The sequence below is a fragment of the Cavia porcellus genome, unplaced genomic scaffold, assembly GCF_034190915.1.
Source record: "Cavia porcellus strain 051 isolate PalLab524CR breed Dunkin Hartley unplaced genomic scaffold, mCavPor4.1 scaffold_5, whole genome shotgun sequence".
Lineage (NCBI taxonomy): Eukaryota > Metazoa > Chordata > Mammalia > Rodentia > Caviidae > Cavia > Cavia porcellus.
This window is the reverse complement of record NW_026947488.1, coordinates 111,883,949-111,909,497: the sequence shown is the minus strand read 5'-3', so window position 1 is coordinate 111,909,497 and position 25,549 is coordinate 111,883,949. Positions and strand designations below refer to the sequence as shown.

The 25,549-nt window shown below is 40.4% G+C and overlaps 1 protein-coding gene and 1 long non-coding RNA gene across 5 annotated transcripts in view; one reads left to right on the top strand and one right to left on the bottom strand.

Annotated features, from left to right (window-relative positions):
* Positions 1-20,992, bottom strand: part of LOC134476167 (uncharacterized) — a 99,428-nt gene extending 78,436 nt beyond the window's left edge. The window contains exon 1 of one of the 2 annotated variants that reach the window (XR_010047737.1): positions 20,682-20,992. This is a non-coding gene — a long non-coding RNA (uncharacterized LOC134476167). The remainder of the gene's footprint in view (positions 1-20,681) is intronic. The other variant, XR_010047736.1, reaches the window with a different exon arrangement.
* LOC100734190 (alcohol dehydrogenase 1-like) overlaps positions 1-25,549 on the top strand; it is a 226,088-nt gene that overhangs the window by 196,830 nt on the left and 3,709 nt on the right. The window contains exon 16 of one of the 3 annotated variants that reach the window (XR_010047730.1): positions 2,364-2,406. The exons of 1 other annotated variant lie outside the window; for it this stretch is intronic. Coding sequence is in view for 1 of the 2 variants with exons in the window: in XM_063249454.1 (XP_063105524.1) it covers positions 2,364-2,499 (136 nt within the window). In the remaining variant the exon portion in view is untranslated. Of the gene's footprint in view, positions 1-2,363; positions 2,913-25,549 lie in introns of those variants that run through there. One more of the 3 variants, XM_063249454.1, reaches the window with a different exon arrangement.

Genomic DNA, 25,549 nt, shown 5'->3' with positions numbered 1-25,549 from the left:
AGAGCCTTGTGAGAAATGCTAGGGGAAGGATGAGAGACCCTAGGGGAAGGACTGGAGACCCTAGGGGGAGGATTGGAGACCCTTGGGAGTGATGGAGGAGGAGAGGATGATGCAGGGGTTATAGAAACTTTTGGCTGAGAAAGCAGTGGGATTTGGTATGAGAGATATGGGGAGAAGCTGGAAAGACAGAAGCCGCATCATAAGTTAGGGGAAGGGAGCAATCCTGGTGGAGCAGAGTGAGCCAGGAGTACTTGGGTCATCACAGAAGACAGAGTGAGAGAAAACCACATCCTTAAAGTGAAGAAAGCCTAAAAATGAAGGGTTTTTTTGCCAACTTTTCACCATTTTGACAAAAGCATAAATAAAAGACCAGCTTTTTGGTTGTTGTAGCCTTTTAGAGGCCAAAAGCACCAAGGTTATGAACCAGGCACCAAGAGGTGTGTTTTCTGGAGGACAGGAAGTGGTCCCCATGCCCGAATTATAAGGGAGCTGAGAGAACAATTTCACCTCAGGAACTAAGAGCTGTAGCTCCCCCAAGGAACGTGGAAGCTGTGCTTGGTCACATACAACATAAGAGATTATAATCTATTTTGAAAGTGTGTTAGGCAGAATCCCAACACCCTTTCTTCTTGGCAGGTAACCAAAGAGAGCAGGGCGGGGTCCCAGCACATAAAAATCTCCATGTTACCTCCAGCTGTGTGGCCTAAGGAGCGTGGAAACTAGTAACCCTGTTTGGGGATGGCAGGATGTGTTTTCTGTCACAAGCTTGCTAAAGAACAGGAACAAACAAACAAACAAGCAAACAAAAACCAGAAGGTATCTCACCCATGTTCAGTGAGTAAGGTTGCTGCTGCATACATATTAGCAGTGGCAAGTAACCAATCCAGGAGGAAGAAATAAGCAAAGGGACTCAAACTGGGAGGGATTCCCAGGAGACACTCAATCTGCCTTAGGGAACCAAATGATAGGATTTTTGGTGTGGTAAAAGGGAGAACACACAGTAAAAATGTCATGTGGGGGCATACATATAGTTTTCCATTGGGGTGGTGCTTAAAGGTGGCATTGCTGATGTGCAAGTAGCTGATTGGGACTCTTTTCATGCCACAGGTAAGTTGCATAGGAGAGGGAAAAGTGACCTCAAGGTAAATGTCCCCTGGTCTCACTTCCCAGTGCTGAAATGTCCCATCTAGAGCAAAATCCTGTCAATTTATTTCTCTCAAAAAATTTATTCTGCTCTTACCTCCATTGTTCCTAATTATTCATTCTTCAGTTTTAGAGAACCTAAACTCATACCCAACAAAGTAGGTCAGGAGTTGCATTCCCCTATATCACTGTCTGACTGCTTATATTTCTAACTAACTAAGCTGCCCATAACATTAAGAATTGTTTATCAACTTCTCTTAGCATAATTGTAGCAAATAAAATGTACTTAATGGATATAGTGAAATATATGATTAAAATGAAAAAAACAATTATCACAGTTTCTCTATCTAGCATCACCAAATATTTTCAGGTTCAAGTATGTGGAAAAATAAAAACTAAAAACAGCTCTCAGCAAATACCCAGAGTATAGGGGACAGTATATCATTCACAGTATTTACCATGTTATCTGTTGATATTTTGTAGAACACAAAAGAAAAATTGAGCCACTGAATGAACAACTGTCAATTTCAATAATTGTGCTCATAGCACTACATGTTTGACAACTGTATAAATTTTATTTTTCATACCAGGGATTGAACTCATGACCTTGTGCTTGCCTGGCTGGTCCTTGTACCGCTGAGCTCATTCCCCAGCCTGAATAACCTTAGATTCTAAATACGACTATTACCACTCTTTAATTTGCCATTGACAGATTTAGATTTGAAAATTTTGTTCATCTACATCTTCAAAAATGAAATTATTTTCTTTCCTTGCATTTTAAATCATTTTTTTTAGGTACTGGGGATCAAACTCACAACCTGGCTCGTGCCAGGCAGGTACTTTTGCCTGCTGAGCTAATCTCCAGGCACCTATTAAATAATATTTTCTTAAATGTATAAATACCACTTTATCCATTCAAATAGTACTGTGATTTTACTACAGGAGGCCAAGGTAGACAGAAATTGATATACAGTAAGAGAGGAAATGGAACCTCAAAGGGATCAATGTAAAAAACTAAATACAACAATCTCTGCTAGAGGCACAGCTGAAGAAAGCCAGACCTGAAGGAGACACTGCATGTGTAGCTGCCCAAAATATATGGTGCAGTTTGGTGCCATCAGCCAAAAGGTATGGTGGGTGACAAAATGAAGTGCCAACCATTGTGCAGCTCAGGGACTTCTCAGCCTTCTTCTTCCAGCTTCTATTCTCTCTTTCCCCAGGCATCCCTCAATCCTCCTCTTATACACCCTTCTCCTCTCAAGAGCACACATCTGGGCTTGTGCTAGCCCTGGCTGCACTGGGAGCTGCTCTGCACTCCCCCAGAAGAGAGAATCCAGTATCCACAGGTATGGCTGATTTGTTGTCACCCACAACAAACTACAAGCAAAATGTGTTGTCCTTGATTCACAATGTGGGACTGAGGCTACCAGGAATTCTATTCTTGGCTCTAAGCTCCAGAGTTCTCCTCAGGACATGCTGGTCAGAACTGGGAGATCAAGATCAACCTGATTGGGGACCAACCCAGGACCTGACCTAATCTTTGAGTCCCTGTGTGATGCATGTGTTCCTGGATATGTGGGGAGACAAATGCAGGTGCTCCTGTCTGGAAGAATCCAGGTAGATACAGTATCTTTGAAATGGTTCATATGATATGGGCAGAATTGTATCTGCTCAGGGAACAGAGGCTGGGTGCACCAGACCATGAAGCAAGTCCCTCAGATATGTGATACACTTTGGAATAAAGGCAAATAAGTGTGCCCCAGCCCAAATGTGTCTGCATGCAAATTCCTGCCCCCTGAGCTCATGCATTTCATTCCTGTCCTAAGAGCAATGGTAGATATCATAAGGTGTGGCAGTGTGGTCAGTCTTCTAATGGCCCAGCCTCTGGGCCCCTCAGGAGCTGGACAGCACCTGAATAGGAGAGAGATGCAAGGCTCACTTGTGTACAATGGGACTTGCTCTCAGTGACCAGCCTCAGGATATGGCCACCATCAATTTTTTCTTTTGTTTTGGTCACCTAGTTGCCAGGCTTCCATTGTGTTCTCACCTGAATCACAGCAGAATTGATTTCCAAAGTTCAGCTGCACAGTGAGGTTGTTGGCTAGTGTGCTGGTGTGAGGCAAGCACGTGTGCCACCAGCAATAGGGATTCTGTGTTGTGAACAGCTGTGGATTGTGGCAAGAACCCTATGTGTTTTGATCCCTACTACATTGTTGCTGAAGTCATGATGTACAGGGCAAGATTCTTGCCACTCAGATGTCACTTTTTACTATAACTTTCCTTCAAATGATATATTACTCAGAAGCTGTGTGCCAGGTAAATATATGTTCAAGGCCCTGCTAAGCATCTCCACCCAGACTGTCTGGTAGCAGCTCAGCCTTCAAAGCTGGGTGGGAGAGGTGGGGAGGGAGGTGAAGGAGGACAAGTGACTTTGTCCTCCGAGACAGCAGTTACAGAGGGGCAGGCCTTCAGCTGTCCCTGATGCATCCAGTTCTGAGACTGTAGCCTGTGGTCAGAGAGGAGACAGCAGTTTTGAACACTTTGCTAGAATCAGTGATCTGAACAGAGCTACAAAGGCAGGACATTGCAGCCAGACTGAAGGCTCCTCCAGAAGTTTTGCCTGCTTTTCATTTTTGCTGTTTCATGACTCATTCATCACCAGATAGTGGCAGTGTGGATTCACTTGTCTCCAAAAGAGTGGGCTGCTTCTGGGGATCTGGGGCAGTCAGCACACAGTGAGATCTCCATGTGTCTCTGTTAGGTTGTATATACAGCAAAGTATAAATGTGCATGTTCCTATGATAGAAAGATTGGTCCCAGAATCTCCATTAGCAAGGTCTTAACTTGAGGACAGTTGATGCTTTGTTCTTGAGCCTGCATTTGCCTGAAGGACCCCTTGCCTGATACAATATACACTTCTTTGCAGTTTATATTGATTACACTGATGATAGGCACATGGTTTATTTATTATCCAGAATGCATATTAGATCCTATGTGGTGCATGACAGTGCAACCCATCAGCTAGAGCCTGTTCTCAAAATTGTTTGCATTAATCACCCAGAATTGAAAAAAAGTGGAAAAGTTTACAGAGAAAAACTTTCAGATACAAAAACATACTTTAAGTCAAATATATTAGAGAACACACAAATAAAAGAATAGATGAACATATGAAAAACAATGAAAAACAATGGTTGTCCAACATAGCGAAGAAATGGAATACATGAAAGAGATGCAAACAAGAGTTCAACAAGTTCAATGCTGTATAAGAGATATAGTATGTGCATGGTGTGCACATGCCAATCAGTTAGGTGAGGTCCATACACATCCTCATACCCTTTGATATTGAAACAATATGCAGTGGTTTTTCTCATTCCACCAACTCAAAAATCAGGGAAAATGTGCTTTTTGAAAGTGACTCATAGGGTGGACTCACGTATGCAAAGAACACAACAACAGTAAATGTACAGCATAATACCACTAATCCCACCGCAGTGCAGGTTGTGGCCATGCAAAGGTAGGTGGATCCCAAGGATTCCCACCACTGCTTGAGCAGTTCCTGCTTCAAGTAATCAAAGGCACAAAACTGCAGGTCCATTACTTTTTTTTCATTTTTTAGTTTTTTTATTTAAAGAAAGAAAACAAAATTTAAAAAAACAAAATACAAAAAAGTGAAAAGGTATAGAATATAGAATTCAAAAAAATTAACACCATAAAATTACTAGTTGATACATTATGTATTGTTGTCTTAAAAATAGTTGTTAAAGTTACAAAAACAAAGCATAAAAAGTCGCTGAACACTAAAACATTGACCATGCAAACCCTCATGTTCAATGATCTAACTGAAATTTAGTAATATGGTCATCTATCTTACATGCTATACATACCATTATATCCTTTAGAGCACTTTTCTACCCTTTCTTTTTTATAATATCTATTATACTTTTTTGGGTCCCATTACTTTGTCAGTTTTTATTATTTTTTACACTAGAGAGACAATGTGACATTTTCTAATGTGAGTCTTCTTTATTTTACTAATGAGGATATTCTAGTTACCTCAAGATCATCCTTTTCTATAGCTGAGTAGTATTCCATTGTGTAAAAATACAATTTTTTCATCCACTTGTGGTTGATGAGCAGTTTGGTTGTTTCCAAGATTTAGCTATCACAACTGTGCTCCACATATGGGTGCACATATATCACTGTGACATGATATTTTCAATTTTTCTGGGAAAATACCCAGGAGTGGAAGAGCTGGATTAAATGAAACTTCCATGCTAGGTTTTGATGGATTTCCACATTGATTTTGATAGTGCTTTCACCAGTCTGCATTCCCACCAACAGTGGAGAAGTTCCTTTTTCCCTTCATGCTCGCCAACATTTGCTTCAGTTTATTTTTTGATGGTAACCATTCTTCACGGAGTAAGATGAAACCTCAGTGCTGTCTTAATTTGCATTTATCAAGTGACCAGTTATGGTAAACACTTCTTCATACATTTGTTTGCCATTTGTATATCTTCATCCTAGAACTGTGTGCTCATTTCTGATGCCCATTTTTGGAAAGGGTCTTTGATGTTTTTTAATTCTTTATATGTTCTGCATTTAAGTCCTGTGTCTTATATCCAGATGCTTTCTCAATCTGTTAGGGTTTTTTTTCCTCACTTGTCTGATTTCTTTTGAAGTATAAAAACTTTTAGTAATATGACATCCCAGTTGTTGATTCTTCGAAATATTTCCTATGCACTTTGCGTTTTATTCATGAATTCTCGGGCTACTCCTATATCTCCAAGATTTCCACCTACCTTGTCCTCCAGTAGATTTTTGTTTCTTTTTTAATATTTAGATCCTTGATCCACTTGGACTTAAGTTTAGTGTATGGTGACAGTTATGGGTCTAGTTTCAGTCTTTGGCATGTAAACTCAATATTTCCAACAGCATTTATTAATGAGGCTATCTTTTTCCAGTGAACATGTTTAGTCCCTTTGACAAATGTAAGGTGGCTCTGTGTCTTTGTAGTAGTGTTCGCATCTTCTAATCTGTTCCGTTGATCCTCAGGTCTATTTCTTTGCCAGTACCATGCTTATTTTATTACTGTGGCTTTGTAGTATAGTTTCAAGTCAGGAATTGAGATGCCTCCTGTCTTGCCCTTGTTGCCAAGAATCGTCTTTGTTATTCTAGTTTTCTTCTGTTATCAGATCAGTTTTAGAAATATTTTCTCTAGATCTGTAAATATAATAATGATATTTTGATTGGGATTGCATTGAATCTGTGTAAGAGTTTTGGAAGTATGTCCATTTTCTCAATGTTGGTTCTTCCTAACCAACAGAAAGAAATACCCGTTCATTTTCTAAAATTCTCTTGAATCTCTATTTTCAGAGTAGTATAATTTTCATCATATTTTTTTTACATTCTTAGTTAAGTTGATTCCTAAGTATTTCATTTTTTCAGATGCTACTATGGAAGGCTATATTTCCATAATTTTTCTCTCATGCAGTTTTTTGTTTGTGTGTAGGAATGCTATTGATTTTTGAGTGTTGACTTTGTATCCAACTATCCTGCTGAATTTGTTTATTACCTTTAGCAGTCTTTCAATGGAGTTTTTGGTGTCTTCTATGCAGAGTATTATGTTGTCTTCAAATAACGATAACTTAACTTCTTCTTTTCCTACTTTTACTCGTTTTATTTCTCACTCTTGTCTAATTGCTATGGCTAGTATTTCCAGATTTATATTGAATAGGAGTGGTGATAGTGGACATCCTTGTCTTGTTCCTGATTTTAGTGTGAAGCCTTTCAGTTTTGTCCATTTAGTATAAAATTGGCTGTAGGTTTTTCATACATTGTCTTTATGAAATTGAGGTACATAGTGTCTATTCTGAGTTACTGTAGGGTATTATCATGAACAGGTGTTGTATGTATTTATTTTCCATTTGTATATCTTTATCTGAGAACTGAGCGCTCACCTCTGATGCCCACTTTGGAAAGGGTCTTTGAATTTGGGGGCTTGACATTTTTCAATTCTTTATATGTTCTGTATACAAGTCCTTTGTCTTATATCCAGATTCCTTCTGACTCTGTGGGATTTTTTTCACTTTGTTTGATATATGTTTAAGTACAAAAACTTTTTAGTAATATGAGATCCCAGTTGTTGATTCTTTGAAGTATTTCTCATGTGGGTTGTGTTTTATTCATGAATTCTCTGCCTACTCCTATGTCTCCAAGATTTCTACCTACCATGTCCTCCAGTAAAATTTTGTTTCTTTTTTAATATTAAGATCCTTGATCCATTTTGCCTTTAGTTTAGTGTATGGTGATAGGTATGGGTCTAGTTTCAGTATTTGGCATGTAATGTCAGTTTTTCTAACACCACTTATTAAAGAAGCTATTTTTTCCAGTGAACATGTTTAGCCCCTTTGACAAATGTAACTTGGCTCTGTGTCTTTGTAGTAGTGTTTGCATCTTCTAATCTGTTCCATTGATCTTCAGGTCTATTTCTATGCCAGTACCATGCTGATTTTATTACTGTCGGTTTGTAGTATAGTTTCAAGTCAGGAATTGAGATGCCTCCTGTCTTTCCATTGTTGCCCAGAAATGCTTTTGTTATTCTAGGTTTCTTCCGTTATCAGATGAATTTCAGAAATATTTTCTCTAGATCTGAAGGTATGTTAATGATATTTTGATTGGGATTGCATTGAGTACGTATAACAGTTTTGGAAGTATGGCCATTTTCACAATATTGACACTTCCTAACCAAGAGCAAGAATTATCCTTCCAATATGCTCTTGAATCTCCATTATCAGAGTAGTATAATTTTCAGCATACAAGACTTTTACATTCTTAGGTTGATTTCTAAGTATTTCATGTTTTTAGATGCTATTGTAAAAGGCTACATTTCCGTGATTTCTCTCTCATGGAGTTTTTTGTGTACAGGGATGTTATTGTTTTGTGAATGTTGACATTGTATCCAGCTCTTCTGCTTAATTTTTTAATTTGTTTGTTACCTCTAGTAGTCCTTCTATGTAGAGTATCATGTCATCTGCAAATAATGATAATTTAACTTCTTCTTTACTTATTTTTATTCCTTTTATTCTCCCTCTTGTCTGACTCTTCTGGCTAATATTTCCAGAACTATATTGACTAGGAGTAGTGACAGTGGACATCATTGTCTTGTTCCTGATTTTAGTGTGAAGCCTTTCAGTTTTTGTCCATTTAGTATAACATTGGCTGTAGGTTTGTAATAAATGGTGTTTATGACATTGATGAACATAGCGTCTATTCTGAGTTACTGTAGGGTTTTTTTTTAATCATGAACAGGTGTTGTATGTTATCAGAAGCTTTTTCTGCATGCATTGCGATGATTACATGATTTTTATTTTTGGCTCTGTTGATGTGTATTACATTCACTGATTTGTGTTTGTGGAATCATCCCTGTATTCCTGGAATAAATCCTACTTGATTATGTTGTATAATCTTCTTGATGATTTGCTACATTTTATTTGCCTATATTTTATTGAGAATCTTTGCATCAATGTTTATTAGTGAGATTAGTCTATAGTTCGCTATTTGGTTGGATCTCTCTCTGGTTTTGGTATCAGAGTGACACTTGCTTCCAAGAATGACTTAGAGAGGACTACTTCACTATCAATTTCATTGAAGAGTTTAAGGAGTATTGGAGTCAGATCTTCTCTGAATTTCTTATGGCATTCATCCCTGAATCCAGCAGGATCTGGGCTTTTCTTTGTTGTTAAGTTTTTAATCATGCTTTTGATTAACGTAGCTGATATTGGGTTATTCAAAATTGGTATATAGTCTTGATTGAGCATTGATAGGTCACATGTTTCTAGAATTCTATTTCTTCTGTTTTCCACCCTATGTGAGTAGAGATGCTCAAAGTAGGTGTTCATGATGTTTTGAATTTCCATGAGATCGATAGTAATTTCTCTTTTTAGTCCTTACTGTGTGTTTTTACTTGATAAGCTTGGCTAGAATTTTATCAATTTTATTCTCTCAAGAAACCAATTCATTGATTCACTTATTCTTTGTACTGTTTTTTTGGTTTCAATTTCATTAATTTCTTCTCTAATCTTTAGAATTTCCACTCTTCTATGAAAGTTGGGTTTGATTTGCTCTTCCTTTTCTAGAAGCTTGAGATGTAGCATTAGGTTATTTATTTGTGTTCATTCCATTTTCTTGATGTGATTACTTATTACTATGTATTTCCCACTTAGGATTGCTTTGTGTCCCATAGGTTGTGGTACGTTATTCTGCATTTTTATTGTATTATAAGTATGGTTTTATTTCTTCTTTAATTTCATCTGCAAACCATTGGTTCTTCAGAAGTTTGTTGTTTAGTATCCATATATTTATGCAGGTTTTGCAGACTTTTTGCCACTGATTTCCAATTTTAGTGCACTATTGTCCCATAATACACATGGGATAATTTCATTCCATTTGCATTCACTTAAAAATATTTTATGGGATAATATATGGTCTATTTTGGAGAAAATCCCATGTAGACCTGAGAAGAATGTATGTTCTGATGTGGTTGAGTGCAATACTATGTAAACATCCACTAAGTCCACTCACTCACAGGTATCATTCAGTTCTGTTATTTCTTTGCTTACTTTTTGTCTAGTTGATCTATCTCTTTGTGACAGTGTGGTGTTAAGTTCTCCTACTGCTATTGTGTTCTTGTTTGTTTAGTTTTTCTTGTCCATTAGGATTTATCTTACATAGTTGGGTGCTTCTATATTTGGTGCATATATACTTATAATTGTTAGTACTTCCTGTTGTATTATTCAATATAACAAGTGTGAGTGGCCTTCACTAACTCTTTTAATCATTTTAGGTTTGAAATTCACTTTGTCTGCAAACAGAATAGCTACCCCTGCTCCTTTCTGGTTTCCTGCTGCACGGAAACTGTTTTCCATGCTTTGATTTTTAATCTGAGTTTCTTTTTGAGTCAGATGTGTTTCTTTTATGCAGCATACTGTGGGATTCTATTTCTTGGTCTATTCTGTGAACTTGTTTCTTTTGATGGGTGAGTTTAGCCCATTTACATTTATGGATATCACTGATATGTACTGGCTTGAATTTGCCATACTGTGTTCCTGTTTTTGGCTTCCTGCTTTCCTCCATTGTTTAGTTTTCTGTCCATCCTGGTGGTTTCTTTCTGTTGTTCTGGAGATCATAGTCATTTTTATCTCTATCTAACATGTCTTTCAGTATTCTTTCTAGGGTTGGTTTGGTGGACATGAATTTCTTCAGTTGTTCTTCATCATGGAACTATCTTGTTTCTCCATTAAATTTAAATGAAAGTTTTGCTGGATATGTCATTCTGGGCTGAAAGTTGTTTTCTTGTAGGGCATGAAATACTTCACACCAAGCTGATCCTTAACCTGAAGATTTGTGCTGAAAATTCTGCTGTGATACTAATAGGCTTTCCTTGATAGGTAAGTTGTGTCTTTTTCTCTAACAGTTTTCAGTATTCTGTTTCTCTGCTGTGTCTCAGATCTTAATTATTATATATCTGGATGTAGATTTATGTTGGTTGTGACTGTTTGACAGTCTGTATGCATCACTTTCTTGTATATCAGACTTTTACCACCTTTGGGAAATGTACTAGTATTATTTCTCTGAATAGTTTAGTTATGTCATTAGTATCAATTCCTGTACTTTCACTGATGTCTGTTACTGTTATGTTTCTCTTCACATCATCTTGAAGCTACTGAATTGTTATTTCATGTTGCTCTGTTGTTTTTAGAAGGTCTACCCCATCATGATCACTATGTATGACACTGTCCTCAAGCTATCTTCAGCTTCTTATAAATAGCTTTACCACCTTTCAATAGTTTTTTTGTCTTGGATATCTCCATGCACTTGTTTCGTGGATTCTGCTTATTTTCTACATTATTCATTCAAAGTTTCAATCAATTTCCCATGATCTTGTCTTTTTAAAAATTTATTTCTTCTCTAGCTATGTTGTGCAACTAGTTTAATAAGGTTAGTATTTCTGTCTTTACATGGGACATTCTTTCTAATTTGATTTCCGTTATAGTCTCATGGATTTCTCTCCTTACTTCAGTTTTTATCTTTCCAGAGATTTCTGGTATATGACTTTTAAGATCCTCTATTTCAGTGTTACCTGTGCTTGCTCCTGATTCATTAGGTGTTTCAGATTGCATTTTGCCAATTCACCTTGTCATTTTCATCCTTTGGTTACATATTTGGTCTTCCAATCCCAACACAGTGTGGATTTTAGGGCCCTATTGTGTGGTTGATGTTTGTACAATTGCTGGGTACCAAAATGAAGAGGAGAGCCCGTCACCTGAATTCCTCCTGCTGGGCCTGTTTTGTGAGTCCTATATTCTTCCTGGACTAACTAGCCTAAAAGAATAGATCTAGGCAAACTCTTAGTTCTTGCTATTGCTATGTCCTTAGGTTGTTGCAGGTCACCAGATCTCCCTGTCTATAGTGTTTGTGTCAGCTGAGGCCCTATTGTGTCACCCGGTGTTTAATAAGCTCTTTTAATTTTCTCCAAGTGAGGGGAGGCCTTATTGGTGGACTCCTCAACTTGTCTGATGTTCTCCTTGTGGAGGGTTACTCACTCTCTTGCCAGGTTTGCCAAGGGCTTGTAGTTAGAGGGAGGTTCATTTCTGTTCCTATTTACCCACTGAAGACCTCTATTTTAGGGGCACACTCACCACATTGACTGGAGCCTGATCACAGTTTCTGTTTGCCTGAGGGGTTCCTGAATCTCTCATCGAGCCAGCATGGTAATCCACTGTAGTCCAAGGTTTTAGGAGAAAGGGTCAGAGCCAAAGGTCAACTGTCATACTAGGTCCAGAATGTGGGGGAGTTTCCAACTGTGTGGGCCTGAGTGGCAGTCCAGTGTGTCCTTGGTTGCAAGGTTGTGGGGCAGACCTGTGATGGCAGTCCGGGAGTCTCAGGTGAACATCCATTTATTCTAAGGCCTCTGTTTCCTATCTCTGTTGGTAGGAGATATAAATGCCATATTCTACATGAAAGACAGTGCAAGTACCTTGTTGGGCTGTGGCTCCCAAATCAAGGCTCATGTGGTTTTGCAAAACCACCTTTCACATTTGAGAAGTTTCATCCATGAGCAACACCAGACATAGCAAGTAAAGTTAATGGTGTGGGCCCTGCATTAACAAAGGTTTAGGTCCATGATTTTTGTCCTTGGTAGCAACACAGCCACCAGAGAAAGCCACCAGGCCATCTGTACAATATGGTGGCACCTATAGAACAGTTTCACAATATTGCAGTGTGTCCATAGTAATGGGTTTGATGGTGTCGTTGATATATGGGAATACCCAGGTGGTGTCCTGGTCAGTGTAGGGATAGTTATTGTCAGCCCTAGGTGACACATTCTTAAGAGGCTTCCACAGTAAACCAAACAGTGGGCATCACCCTGATGAAGTTGTTGCCACCCCAAATATCTGTATCACTTTTCAGTGATACACAGTTACACAGGTGAAGATATAGCCACACCACAATGGGGTGCCCCCCAATGCTGCATTTACCTATTGAACAAAAGTGGAGCTGCATCTAGTTATGCTCCTTAGTTCCCTGTTATCCATCCCCAGACACTGTACATAACAGGCCCCAGTCCCTGTGGTGCGGTCATGCTCTCCATATCAGCACTTGCTGGTCTGGCATCTCTGATCCCAGGCTGCTGTTATCAACAAGTTTATCAAAGTCTGCTTATCTGCTCACAGGTTGTCCTTTTCACATTCTGTAGAACTTGTCACATAGAGTAAGTGCTGGCTGGAATAAATTTGGCACATCTTCTGTGGGCTCATCTTTGTGTTATCAGACCCATTTTCCCATAGCTATAACACACATGTTGGGACAGTTTCACTCACATTTTAATTCAACTGTTTCACCAGCTCACATATTTCAGGGCTATACAGATTGTATAGATGAATCATGGGTAGAGAGGAGCAGTCCCTCAAGTCCCCCTCCTTGGGCTAGGAGTTCCTCCACCTCCACCTTCTGTCAAGTAGCCGGTGTGAGGGAACTCACAGAGACTGTCCTGGTCATGGGGCCTTAACCTCAGAAGGAGGCGGAGCTCCCTGGTTCATGCAGTGTGATTTCAGCAGGAGCCTGCAGTGATTCAAAGGCCTTTGTGGGATCCACATGTCTATCACTTCTGAAGGCCTTCAACATGCTCTTGGGCGTCATATGGACCCTTCCCAGTCCGTACATGTCTCTTAACATTATCAGTAATCAGGTAAATGAATATTCATCTCACAAGGAAAAACCCTGCTCATGTATTGAAGAGCACTAAGAGCTGACTTTGTTTTTTAGGTCAAAGTACACTGGTATTGGTGAAGAAGGAGACACCTTTTGCATTGTTAGTGGTATATTCACTTCAGAAATCATTTTGGTTGTTAATTTAACAGTAGCACATCTGACTACTTTAACATTCTGTGCATCCATTCCTATGTCATGAAGAGAATTTCACAAGATATTCACATCAGCTCTGTTTTCATAACTGAAAACTACAATGTGAATATCCAGTAACATCTAAATGAATAAAAAACTACAGCAAGCCATGAATTGAAATTCTAATAAAAAATATAAAAACACTGCACAGTAACCTCAGAATGATTGGTGAAAGAAGGCAGAGAGGACAAATTTTGTCCAGTCATTACATACATTTGCCAAATATTAAAAGATACAAGGCAGGTCAGTCTGTGCCTATCTGATACATGAGATAATACTCTGTAATAATAAGAGTTGCTGTGGATCAGGAATCCAGGAGGCTTTTCTGAGGCTGCTACCATAGTAGTTTGGTGCACAGAGCTACATACTCAGTGAACATGCCACTAGGGCAGAATTTGCTCTCAGGCTTTGTCCTTTGTCTACAGGAAGGACTCAGGACAAAAGGCTAATGTCTCCTCTGTCTTTTTCCTCTTTTCTCGCTCAAGGTTCATCAGCCTCTCCTCAGGGAAGCTGCAGAGATAGCAGTGACTTCTTTGGAGCCAGAGATCCAGAGAGGGACCAAAAAAAAAATCATACTGGGGAGAACAAAGGAAAAGATCAGGATGTTGGTCACAGTTATTTTGTGTGAACCTTAGTAGTACCATCACATAACCTCTGCCATATTCAGTTATTTAAGAGTGAGTCAGGAACTGGGGAGAGAGCTCATGATACAATACTTGCTTACCATGGATAAGGCCCTGGGCTCAATTTGAGCACTACTAATGCAAAATTAAAATAATAATAATAATAACAATAAGCCACAAAGTTAGGGCCTTACGGCTGGGGATTTAGCTCAGTGGCATAAGCACCTGCCTTGCAAGCAGGCAGTTGTGAGTTCAATCCCTGGTACCGATCAAAAGGAAAAAGACAAAAAAAAAAGTTAGGACCATAATATAGGGAATAGGCTACTCAAGATATGGCCATCACAAGATGAACTTTCAGCTACTGAGTAAGAGCACAGGCCATAGGCCTGTTGGCTCACACAGGTGTGAATGTAGGAGCTATGGACTTAGATATGGGGATGTAGCTCCATCCATAGTGCTTGCTCAGCCTGTGTGAGGTCCTGATTTGAGTCCACAGCACCAATACATAAAAGAAATTGAGATGCTTAGGGAAAATATGTATGGCTGAATCAATGCATTTCCACACCCTCATGAAGCCACCAGGGAAACATGTCCAGGAGATGAGTTTCATTTCTACCACCACACAGCAGGAGCCAGCATTTTGTGCACTGTGTTCCACCTTCATCCTACCCTTTACTGGATTTCACTTCCAATTCTGTGCTCTATGTCTATGTGACACCAGCCCACAGATTTTACAAATGTTATCTCACATCACTGATCATGTTCCCAGGTGACAGATGCCAGAATGACCTCCCTAGAGAACACTAACACCTTGGGAAGCTCCTGAGAGGCATGGTGTCTTGTCTAGGTTGACATAAGAAACAAGAAGAACAAGTTTTATGCAAATTCCTGACTTGTGCATCAGAGCGGAGACCCTGCCTGCACTACTGTTTTTTCTTAGCCATGGGAAATATTTGCATCCTGCCAAGGGTCCATCACTTGGGTGAAGAAGCTGTTGTTTATTGTGAAGGACAATGGAGAGTCATTCTGTGGGATTCCCTATTATCCAGAGCAGGAATTTCTGTGAGATATCATGGTCCACACAGAAATTATGCAGGAAGCTGGTGGATGCATTTAATTATCAATTTACTAGGCTCTGATAGATGTAATGACCAGATTAAACATAAACATTGTTGTCTTGTGCTTTAATGTTGTACAGGCCACACAGTCACCCTGGAGAGAACACCATGTAATACCCACATTACTGGGAATGTGCCTAACTTCCTGGCCTCTGAACATGTGAACACATAATAGAGTTAGGGGAGTTCCTCTAAGGCACACAGAATGAGGTGATGCATCAATATATAAACTGAAGATGGAGGAAAGGTAGGCAGAACCCACACTATCTGTCCACTCACTTTGCAGATATTTATAGTACAGCATCCCTGTAGAGTGACCATGAGTAGAGTAACACTGCAGCCACCACTCTTGCTCAGAGACAACAGGGCACAATGGTTGGAAAAGGGAGATGTATGTCAGGCTTCACTGAAGAAGGGAGGACAGGTGGTCACAGAACTATTAGGGACTTCTGTCAGCATGTGAGGAAAACCTGGGACAGCACTACCCCATTCAAGGCAAAGAAAGGGCTGGGGCAGGGCTCTGCAACTGCAGCAGGAGGTTGATGTCCAAATCTATAAGATGCCCAGTTGAGTTAGGCCAACCTGAGCTCACTGAAAATCAGAACTGAAGTCAGAAGGGTTTGGGCTGGGTCTATGGGCCTCTGAGGAGTGCATGGGACACTTTACACAGACAAAGACTTCAAGATTTGGGGCCTCCTGCAACACTGAGACATGCAGAAATGAGTGGGTCAAAGAAGAATGGGAAGCTTTCCTGGGGTGGATATGTGCACAGAACTGTCTGTGACAGGCACTGGGAAGTTCTAGGGCCTGCAAGGAACAAGGATAGTTGGTGATTTTTCTCCTGCTGACACAGTGTAGTACCTGAGTTCAAGCCCCACATGCAAAGTTTATGCTGGATCCATCTCCAGTGACCTCACCAGCTTTGGGATCAAAGTGAAAACTATGGCCAGGCAGCCTGTGTTGAGAAATTCTATAGCTGAGACTTTTACTGGCTCCACAGCAAGCATGCTGAACTCCACTTAGGGCCACTCCTGCAAAGCTCCTGCCTTTCCTTTCCCCTCTCCTTGTACAGTTTGTATTATTTTCAGTTTATATTTCTACAACTAAGTCTGTAATTCTTCTGCACATTAAATTCTAGCACAATTTACCTTTAAAGATAAGATACCATTTGTTTCATCATGTTCAATTCAGTAGCATATAAGTACATCATCTATTTGTACAATTTCCACATCTGTTGATTTCCAGCTCTCTGCTCAGTATTGGAATTACCCATAGCCCTGTCCTCTCATGCTATACCCCACCCACCTCTGACCTTTTTCTCACTGCAATTTAGTACTCTGGGTCTTTAATAATTGTTTATCAGATTCTGTTCAGTCAAATTTTACTGGAAGACACTGGCTGCTGTTGCTCTTTGATAGAAGAGAAAACCCCAGGTAGACAATTCTATCAGGAAAATGTAGAGACTATTGTGTATCTACTCATGCTTTCATTTTGGAAAATGTCCCCATGACTTCAGGGATAGAAGTAGCTAGAAAGGTCTGATTCATTGCATTTGAAAAACAGAAACAAGTATAATGTAGAAACTACAGCAAGAAACCTTTCCTTACAAGCCATAGTCAGACAGATAGTTTGTGATACAGGTGTAAAAGAGATGTCATGAGTTCATTCTGTGAGAGATGAAAAATTCTTATAAATCAAAAGAGAATCACCACAGGTGACCAACAAGGGCAGAAATGCTGAGCCTCCAAAGCTGATTCATGCAGGCACACATCCCTGAGATGTGCTGTGTCTCCATTTGATGGCAGGTTTTAAGGCAGGTCCTGAACAGCACTGGGGAGAACATGGGGGGCCAAGCAGAGCCCCATATTGCAGCTCCCATCAGAGTGCTACAACTTACAGAGGTTTATGACTTACAGAGAGCTGCACAACTTTGAAAGATTTCTTTTCAGGAGTTTGATTCACAGCTGTTTGAAGCAGGAAGAAACTGGGACCATCCCTATCTTCCATGTAAAGGGTGTGGGGCATCAGTGTGCACCACAGGATGCAGGGAAAGCTGGGGGGATGCTGAGTTTGGTCGCCATGGGTCCACAGGAAAAGAACCCAAGGAATCTGATCATGAAATAATACATGGGTGTGAGAATAAGGATCTTGGTTTTCAAAGTGAAATGTCTCTTACATTATTGGATTCTGTCCTAGATCCCGGATCTCCCATACTATTTTATGGTGGAGGTTAAATAAAAAGTGAGAAATTATATGATTTCTAGGGCTCCACTTGAGGGTAAAGACAAAGGATTCTCTGTTTCAGTCCACTTATTTTAGGACCAAGGACAAAGGGCAGACAAACTGAGGAAAGTACAATCAATGAGCAGGACCTTGGTGGTCACTTCAAGGATATCTCCTAATAATGAATCAAGTCAATTCAGTAGCACTGTTTTATCATGAAGACATGGTAGAAGTGAGACTGTAGGAGTAATCTTTGCTTCTGCAGGTCTACCTAGTTAACTGGTGTTGGAGCCAGACTGTCCACAGCTATAGCCTTATCTTGCCTTTTGAGGTATCTCTGGCCTCACAAGCCACTACAGGCCTCAGCCAGGACCTGTGATTCATAGAGGTTCACTTACTATGAATCAGCTCCCGTCTCCAGGCAAGGGGCCTGGGCCTAGGACAGATTCACAGCTAAACATAGAAAGCCAATTAGTAAAATTTAAATCCTTCTCAGAGCCGCTTCACCTCCTAGTGGTTTCCAACATGACATCAAGGTGCATCCACACATAGGCATGTAAGAATCTATGTACAAGAATGATGTCTCAGCACTGTAGTTCCTTGTGGTAACCCTGGCTCAAAATAAAAAAGAATTTTAAAACAGAAGTTAGTGTAGTTTAGTGCAAGGCCCTTGTCATAGTTTATGTCTGTGGCCCCCAGGCCTCATGCATTTATATTATGCCTTTGTGACTGGTTCATTGTTTATCCCTTGGACTGGGGGTGTGAGTGCTACAATGACCTAGGGGTGGAGCTGGGATGTGATGTAATGGCAGAAAGAAGGCCTGTCTTGCTCTTTTGCCTGTTTCCTCCTTGCTGTTTGCAGCAGCCATAAACTGTGGCCCCACCATGCCAGCCTGCCTTAAAGCTAACCGAGTATGGACTGATACCTCCAAAAACTGTAAGAAATAAACCTTTCCTTTCCCAACTTTTGGCATCAGGTATTTTGTCTCAGCAATCAGTATAAAGTAACTAGCCCTGCATTCAATTCCTAGAATTCAGTTAAGGAAAAAAAAAAACCCCAAAAAACTGGGAGCTAGGTGCAGGCCTGCAGAGTACCACTGCTTGGGCTTTCTGAAGAGCAATGTACCCCAAGTACCTTGAGCCTTCACACCTTTCTTTGGCAGTCTGATTTTAAAAAATGATCAGTTCCACGAGGGATGGTGAAAAGAGGATGTTCACCTAAGAATAAAAAATCTCAGTCACAGTGGAGAAGAAATTTTGAATTTTCTACTAAACATTATGGTGACCACAGTTAATAAGAAGGACAGCTTTCAAAACTGCTAAACAATAGGATTTGCAGTCTAGTCACTGTGAAAGAATTTCTAGATTAGTAAGGTGGTAGGTACATTAACTAGATTGATTCTTTCTACAAAACAGCCATAGATTGAAGGCACATTTTAATCCCATAAACACACATAATTATTGTGAATTTCTAGGTAAGGATAGCCTGTTCCTATACTCCCAGCACTCTGGGAGGACCACAAGTTTAAACTCAACCTGTGAAATTGAGTGAATTATTTAGAACCAGTCTCAAAAAAATTTTCTTTTAAAGTGCAGGGGCATATAGCTCACGCAGAAATCCCTAGGATCACTAAACATAGAATATAAAAAGCATAATACGAAACTGCATACTTCATACTAGTTTCATACTATGCAGTTTGAGAGTATATAGTTATATAAAATATACTATAGTTTCATAGTATATAAACTGCATAGTATGAAATATTTAATCTATTTATAAGGGTTTTCATATTTTCTTTATTAGTATCTACTTGTGCTACATTAAAATAAGATAAGAAGAAAAAGGGTTTGTTCATTTTGTTCTGAGATAAAGTCCTGCTATGTACTGCAGCCTGATCTTGAACTCACCAAGTATTTCAGGCTAGCTTGACATTCCCTGTTGATGCACCTGTCTACCCCTCCAGAGTGCTGGGATTACAGGCATGAACCACCATGCCCAGCAAGAAAATGTTTTTTTAAAATTTATTTTAAAGAGAATGAAGCCAAATGAAACAAAACAGAATAGAGTCAATCAAAATAAAAAGACGAACATGGTACATGACTTAAAAACAAAATCCAACAGTAGGTTGTGTGGCCTGTCTCTCAGTCTGCACAGAAAATGACTCAACATCTTGCTGAACTCCAAATTTTCCAAGATAATTGGACAAATACCTAGATTATGAAAGATGTAAACATGACTTATTTAGGCACCAGTTCATGTCAAGTGTCATGGAAAGAACATAGAACTCTGAATTAGTATTTCCAAATTCTGGAATTTATCCCAAGAAAAAATGATATATGCTCAATGCAATTTTTCTAAGAGGAACTAGACTTTTGTACATGGTGAGTAACAGGATAACTAAGTAAACCTCTACCTATGCATATAATATAAATATTCAACACCATGCAAATATATAAATGATATTAGCACAACTGGGTAGTAATGTTTAGAGACAGCCGAATATGGGCAAAATGAGTATTCTGTAGCAAAGTTCAATTATGTGGGTGAATTATTTTTATTTGTGGATTTAAATTTTTAAACCTTACTGATCACACTTTGCCTTCTTGTCAAAGCCCCATGCTGCATTCAGGCTCCTCACAAAAGCTAAACACCAAGCTGGCACCAATATTAAAAGAAGCAGAAACCCCTTATCAATGGAAGGGACTTGACCTAAAGCATGTGCAGGTAGAATAATAACTGCTATCTTACTGTTATATCTTGGTCCTCTCTCAGTCTCTGCAAGGAGGAGCTCGGAGTGAAATGAAATCGTCATTTTGGCGGTAAATGTCCCTGACACAGCACAGCCAGGCTCACTGACAGCAGAGGCCATGTGAGACCTGAGCCACCTCCAGCAGGTCCCAAAGAGGACTGGGCTCCCAGCAGCGCCTGGTGGGGGCCAGGGACGGGGCCGCGCGCCACTCCTGGCTGTGCGGACCCCTGAAGGAGAGGAGGAAGGAAGGGAGAGAGGGGCCTTGCGGGCTGAGGCCGGGTCGCCCCCAGAACCGCGCCCGCCGCCCTGGGCCCGCGACCCCGCCTTCAGGACTTCCCGACGAGGAACCTGCATCCGCTAACCTCGGGGCCACCTGCCGCGCTTCCGCTCACAGCCGGCTTCCGCCCGCCTACCTGGCCCAGACCCAGTCCCGGCGCCGCCGCAGGCTAGGCCGCTGAAGAAAGAGCGTTCAGGTCTCCACAGGGTTTCTCTAGCGGCAAAATGGCGACTTAGTGCACAATACCGGCACCCACCGTGAGGGCGAGACCAGGGGCGGCGCGGGACTGAGTGAGATGTGCAGGCACAAGGCGAGGGACACTCCGTGGGCGCGGCACGCACAGGTTGGGCCAGGTGGAGTGTAATCTTCGCTTGAGGCCAGTGGTGGGAGTCAGCCGCTTGGAGGCGGGGCAAGGGGCGTGGCCAGAAAGTTGGGGCCCAATAGGTATGTAGTCCTCCTGTGGGGGAAAATGAGGAAGGGGGCGTGGCATTGGGAGCTTGGGTCAGGCTGAAGGGAGGTGTGGTTGCAGGTCTCTGATCAGGCTTGTGGGAACTCTGAGCCCCAGGCCTGCTATGACAGGAAGCAGAGAGTGGACTGAGTCTGAGGCTTGGAATTTATGGATGTCTGGACTCAAGTCTTCCCAGGCCTGACACCTTAGCACACTGCTTCTCTTCTAGGAGCCTCAATTTCCACTATTCTTGTTCTCCTATTATTTCCTTTTGAAACATTGTGGGGGTTTTTCCATTAAAAAAACAAACTATAATGAATGGCAATACTCATCTCTTGGCACTGCTGTGAAGATCCAATGAAGAGATCGTCCCATGATTCCTAGCATATAACAAGTGCTCAGATACAATTGTTATTTGTGTTGTTGTCCTTTTATTACAGAGAAATGAGTGCTTTCGGTATCCATCATCTGATTTCTTTATATCTTAAAAGTATCTTTATACGGGGGCTGGGGATTTAGCTCAGAGACATAAGCAACTGCCTTGCAAGTAAGCAGTCATGAGTTCGATCCCTGGTACTGATAAATGAAAAAGTATCTTTACATGTTAATATAACATATTAATAAGCATATGTAGCACTTATAGGTGTCAGGCCAGGGCTCCTTTGAGATGCTTTACATATGTTAATTCTTACAAGAGTGTGAGTTAGGAATTATCTTCATTTTCATAGCTGTGTGAGCCTACACACCAACATTAATACGTTTTCCAATAACAAAGCAGTGGACAGAATTTTAACCCAAAGGGCCCAACACCAACATCTCCGTTAACTAACCCATAATTAGCGCAGCACCACTGCAGTTCTGCTTTGGATTTTTCACATGAGTGAGATATGAAATTGTTCAGGGGAGGTTGCACAGGTGGCTAGTGGTAGTTTGTGTCAGGGTTCACTAGAGGCTCAGATTTAATTTGTGTGTGTGTGTGTGTGTGTGTGTGTGTGTGTGTGTGTGACAGACAAAGGATTTATGAAGGAGGCTTAGGAAGGCCATCTGCAGAGTCAGGTGGAGAAGAATGCAAAAGGGCCAGGTGCTCATTGGAGATGCAAAAGATCTAGTCACAAGTCTGAGGCCAGGAGCTCACAGTAGGAGTCCTGGGAGAGTCTCTGGCAGGAAGCAGAAGAAGCTGTGCTAGGATCCTGGAAATGACACCTAAGGTGATGCAAGGACTTGAACTCTTCTGAAGAGGAAGAAGCCAGACTTTCTCCTTTCCCTTTTACTGCATCCAGGATGCGGGACTATTGGTCAGTAATCCACACACAAACACAAAACTGTGATAAAACAATCAGCTAGGTGTTCTTTGTGTGTTTGTTGTTGGTTTTTTGAGACAGGATTTTGCTATGGAGTTCAGGCTGGCCTTGAACTCACTGTATTGCTCAAGCTAATCTCAAACTCAGATTTCCCTGCCTCAGCCTCCCAAGTGCTGAGTTTACAGGTTTGCACCACCACACCCTGTTCTTCCTTCCTTTGATTATACTGATTCCAGCATTCTTGCCATTTTCTTCTGAGTCAATTCTGGAAGTCCTCTTATAAGGATCTTTAGTTTTGCTTTTGTGGCTGCCCTAACGTCTTGAATGAGTTCAAACTGTTTACCTTTCATTGTCATTTTGATTTTGTAGAAGAGTCAGAAGTCACAGGGTCCAGATCGTGTGAATCAGGTGGATAAGGGCACACCATAGTGTATATATGAGCCATTCTTCCATTGGATGGCACTCAGCAGCAGAACTCACTATATTTTTTTATCTCAATTTGTAAATACACTCGCAAAAGAGGACTTCCAATCTGCTCCAGAAATTGCAAGAACAAATGGAGATGTGAGTTTGAAGCAAGGAGGTGTATGTTATTTAATTTATTTTCAGAATGTGTTTCTTAAGAAGGATTAATGAGTATGTATCTCTTATTGTAGTAAATGTAAAGAATTTGAATCTTAGCTGTATATTTTGATCAGCCCTTGTACTTCTTCCTTGAGATTATTAATTAAACTTCTGCATATTCTGTGTCATTTATACAAAATGATTGGGACAAGAAGTGTTTTGAATTTCTGATTTTTTTATTTATTGGTGAACTTGCATAGACATAATAAGTTGTCTTTAGGATGGGACCCAAGTCTAATCATGAAATTTATTTATAGTTCATATATACTTCATACTCAGAGTCTGAAGATAATTTTATACAATATTTGTATTAATTTTGTGGTTAACATGTGTATTGTGTTGTTTCTCTGGTGTGGGAAACTGAAAATGTAGATAAGGACTAAAATAAAATAGATATTTGAACATTTTCTAATGAGATGGGGAATTATGGATGGAGGAGGGAGAAAGGAAGAAGGGAAATGAAAAAAAATGAGGAGAAAAGAAGGAAACAAGCCTTCCGTAAACAAGGAGGGGAAGGGAGTTGAAGGAAAGGTAGGGGAATGGAGAAAAAAAAAAAAAGATTCATATCATGTATGTTACAAATTTCCCACGGTTAACATGATCATTATTTACATCTAAAATGTACCAATAATCTTAATTAAATAACATTTTGTGTTTGATACAAAATTTCTTTTTCTGGAATTTCTCAATTTGGCACTAAATCAGTACTCAAAAGTTTTGGATTTTGAAGCCTTTCAGACTTCAGATTTCAGATTAGAAATTTTCAGCCTATACTTGGATAGTGATTTGATAAATATCCCCCTACATCAGTAGACCATAAGCTTCATGCTGAGAGTATGAGAGCAGTCTCTTTGCCTCTATTGGTGTCATAGTTTATGTCAGTGCCCCTCCCAAGCATCATGCAATAATGAATGTGGCCAAATCCAGTATTTCTGATTGGTTCATTGTCTAGCATTCAGATTGGTGGTATGAGTGCTACACCTGCTCAGGAGTGGAGCCAGAATACACTGCACTATTTTGCAGCATCTTCTTCAGCCTTGCATCTTTGGCCATCAAGAATAAAGAACAAGGCTCTTGTTTTCCTAAGGAAAACAAGAGGACAATGGGTGGTGCTGCAGTAGGAATCAGCAGAGGCCTAAATCAGGTCACCATGCTGGGGAGCTTTGAAGTTTCATCATTGGATCCTCTAATTTTTCTTTTTCTGTTTGTCTCTCAATGATTGTTTTGGTAATTATGGTAATATTTACATATTTCAAGAAGTACAGGGGCTGGGAATTTAGCTCAGCGGCATAAGCACCTGCCTTGCAAGCAGGCAGTCGTGAGTTCGATCCCTGGTACCGATAAAAAAGACAAAAAAAAAAAAAAAAAAAAAGAAGTACAACAAACAAGGAGAAAAATTAGAAATATTTGCTCTTTTTCTATGTAGAGAGGTAACTATCTTTGGTACATTTTTTAGCCTCCCTTTTCCTGTTAATGATTTATTGTAGATGTGGTTCCAGGGTGATTAATTTAGGTTTACATCACTGTAACAGTAATCAGTGAAATAGGAATTAGAATTCTACCAGGCATTAAGGACAGCAGCCCCAAAATGGAGTCAGGAAGTCCAAAATGGAGCCTGCTGAGTTGTGACCTTCCCGGGACCTTACAAAAACATCTGCTGACTCTCCTGCAGTTTCTTGGGACCTGTCAAGATCATGATCATACAGGACATTGGCTGAAGGGTACATGGGCTGTGCATGGGCACTGGGTGAACACTTGTTGGCCTGTTTTTTGTACTCAATGAAGATTGTGTTGGGTGAGGTCACAAAATTAGAGAATGTACATGTTGAAGACATCAGCAACAGTGGTAGGCAGAGTGAAACAGAGCAGAAAACCACTGTTATTGATGTATAATTCTTACACAGGTAGTTATCTCATATTTACATTCTTGTGCAGTGCTCTAACCTGTTCATATGAGTTCACCTATGCTAAGTCATGGTTACATAACTGTACCAAATTATGTGCTTGTGCAGACAAGCAGGGTCATGTCCTCAGTTGTCTTTAGATGTCCCTGAACTGTGAAACAGTCTGAGTAGTTCCCTACAACAATACATAGATTGAACCCTGAAAAGTAGGTAGCATTCCATACGGTAGCTCTTTTCTAAACCCATTAACAACTTCTAGATAAAGGATCCCTCATGGGTATCCTACTCAGAACCTGCTCCTTGCTGGTGGGAACTTTACTCCCTTGCCTTTACATCTATCAGAGAGGTGGAGGTTAAGGGGTAAATTGCTTGTGAATTCCCCAAAGACAGCAGGGAGGCAGACCTCAGTACATCAGCAGCAGCAGGCAGCAGGCAGGGAGAATTGTGTCTTTATCGTCCAGCCTCTGTATATGTTGTTATGTTTACATTCTTGCATGCTGGCCTCCCAGTGGTGCCACAGGCTGATGACCAAGCCTCTACCACAAGGATCGCTGAGGGACAATTACAATCCAAAGCTACATACACACAAACAAGAAGCATTTCTCATGTGTGCATCACTCAGGAGCCAACACTGGTGTCCAACTCACGTCGCCTGCACTTCCTTCCCCTCAGTGGG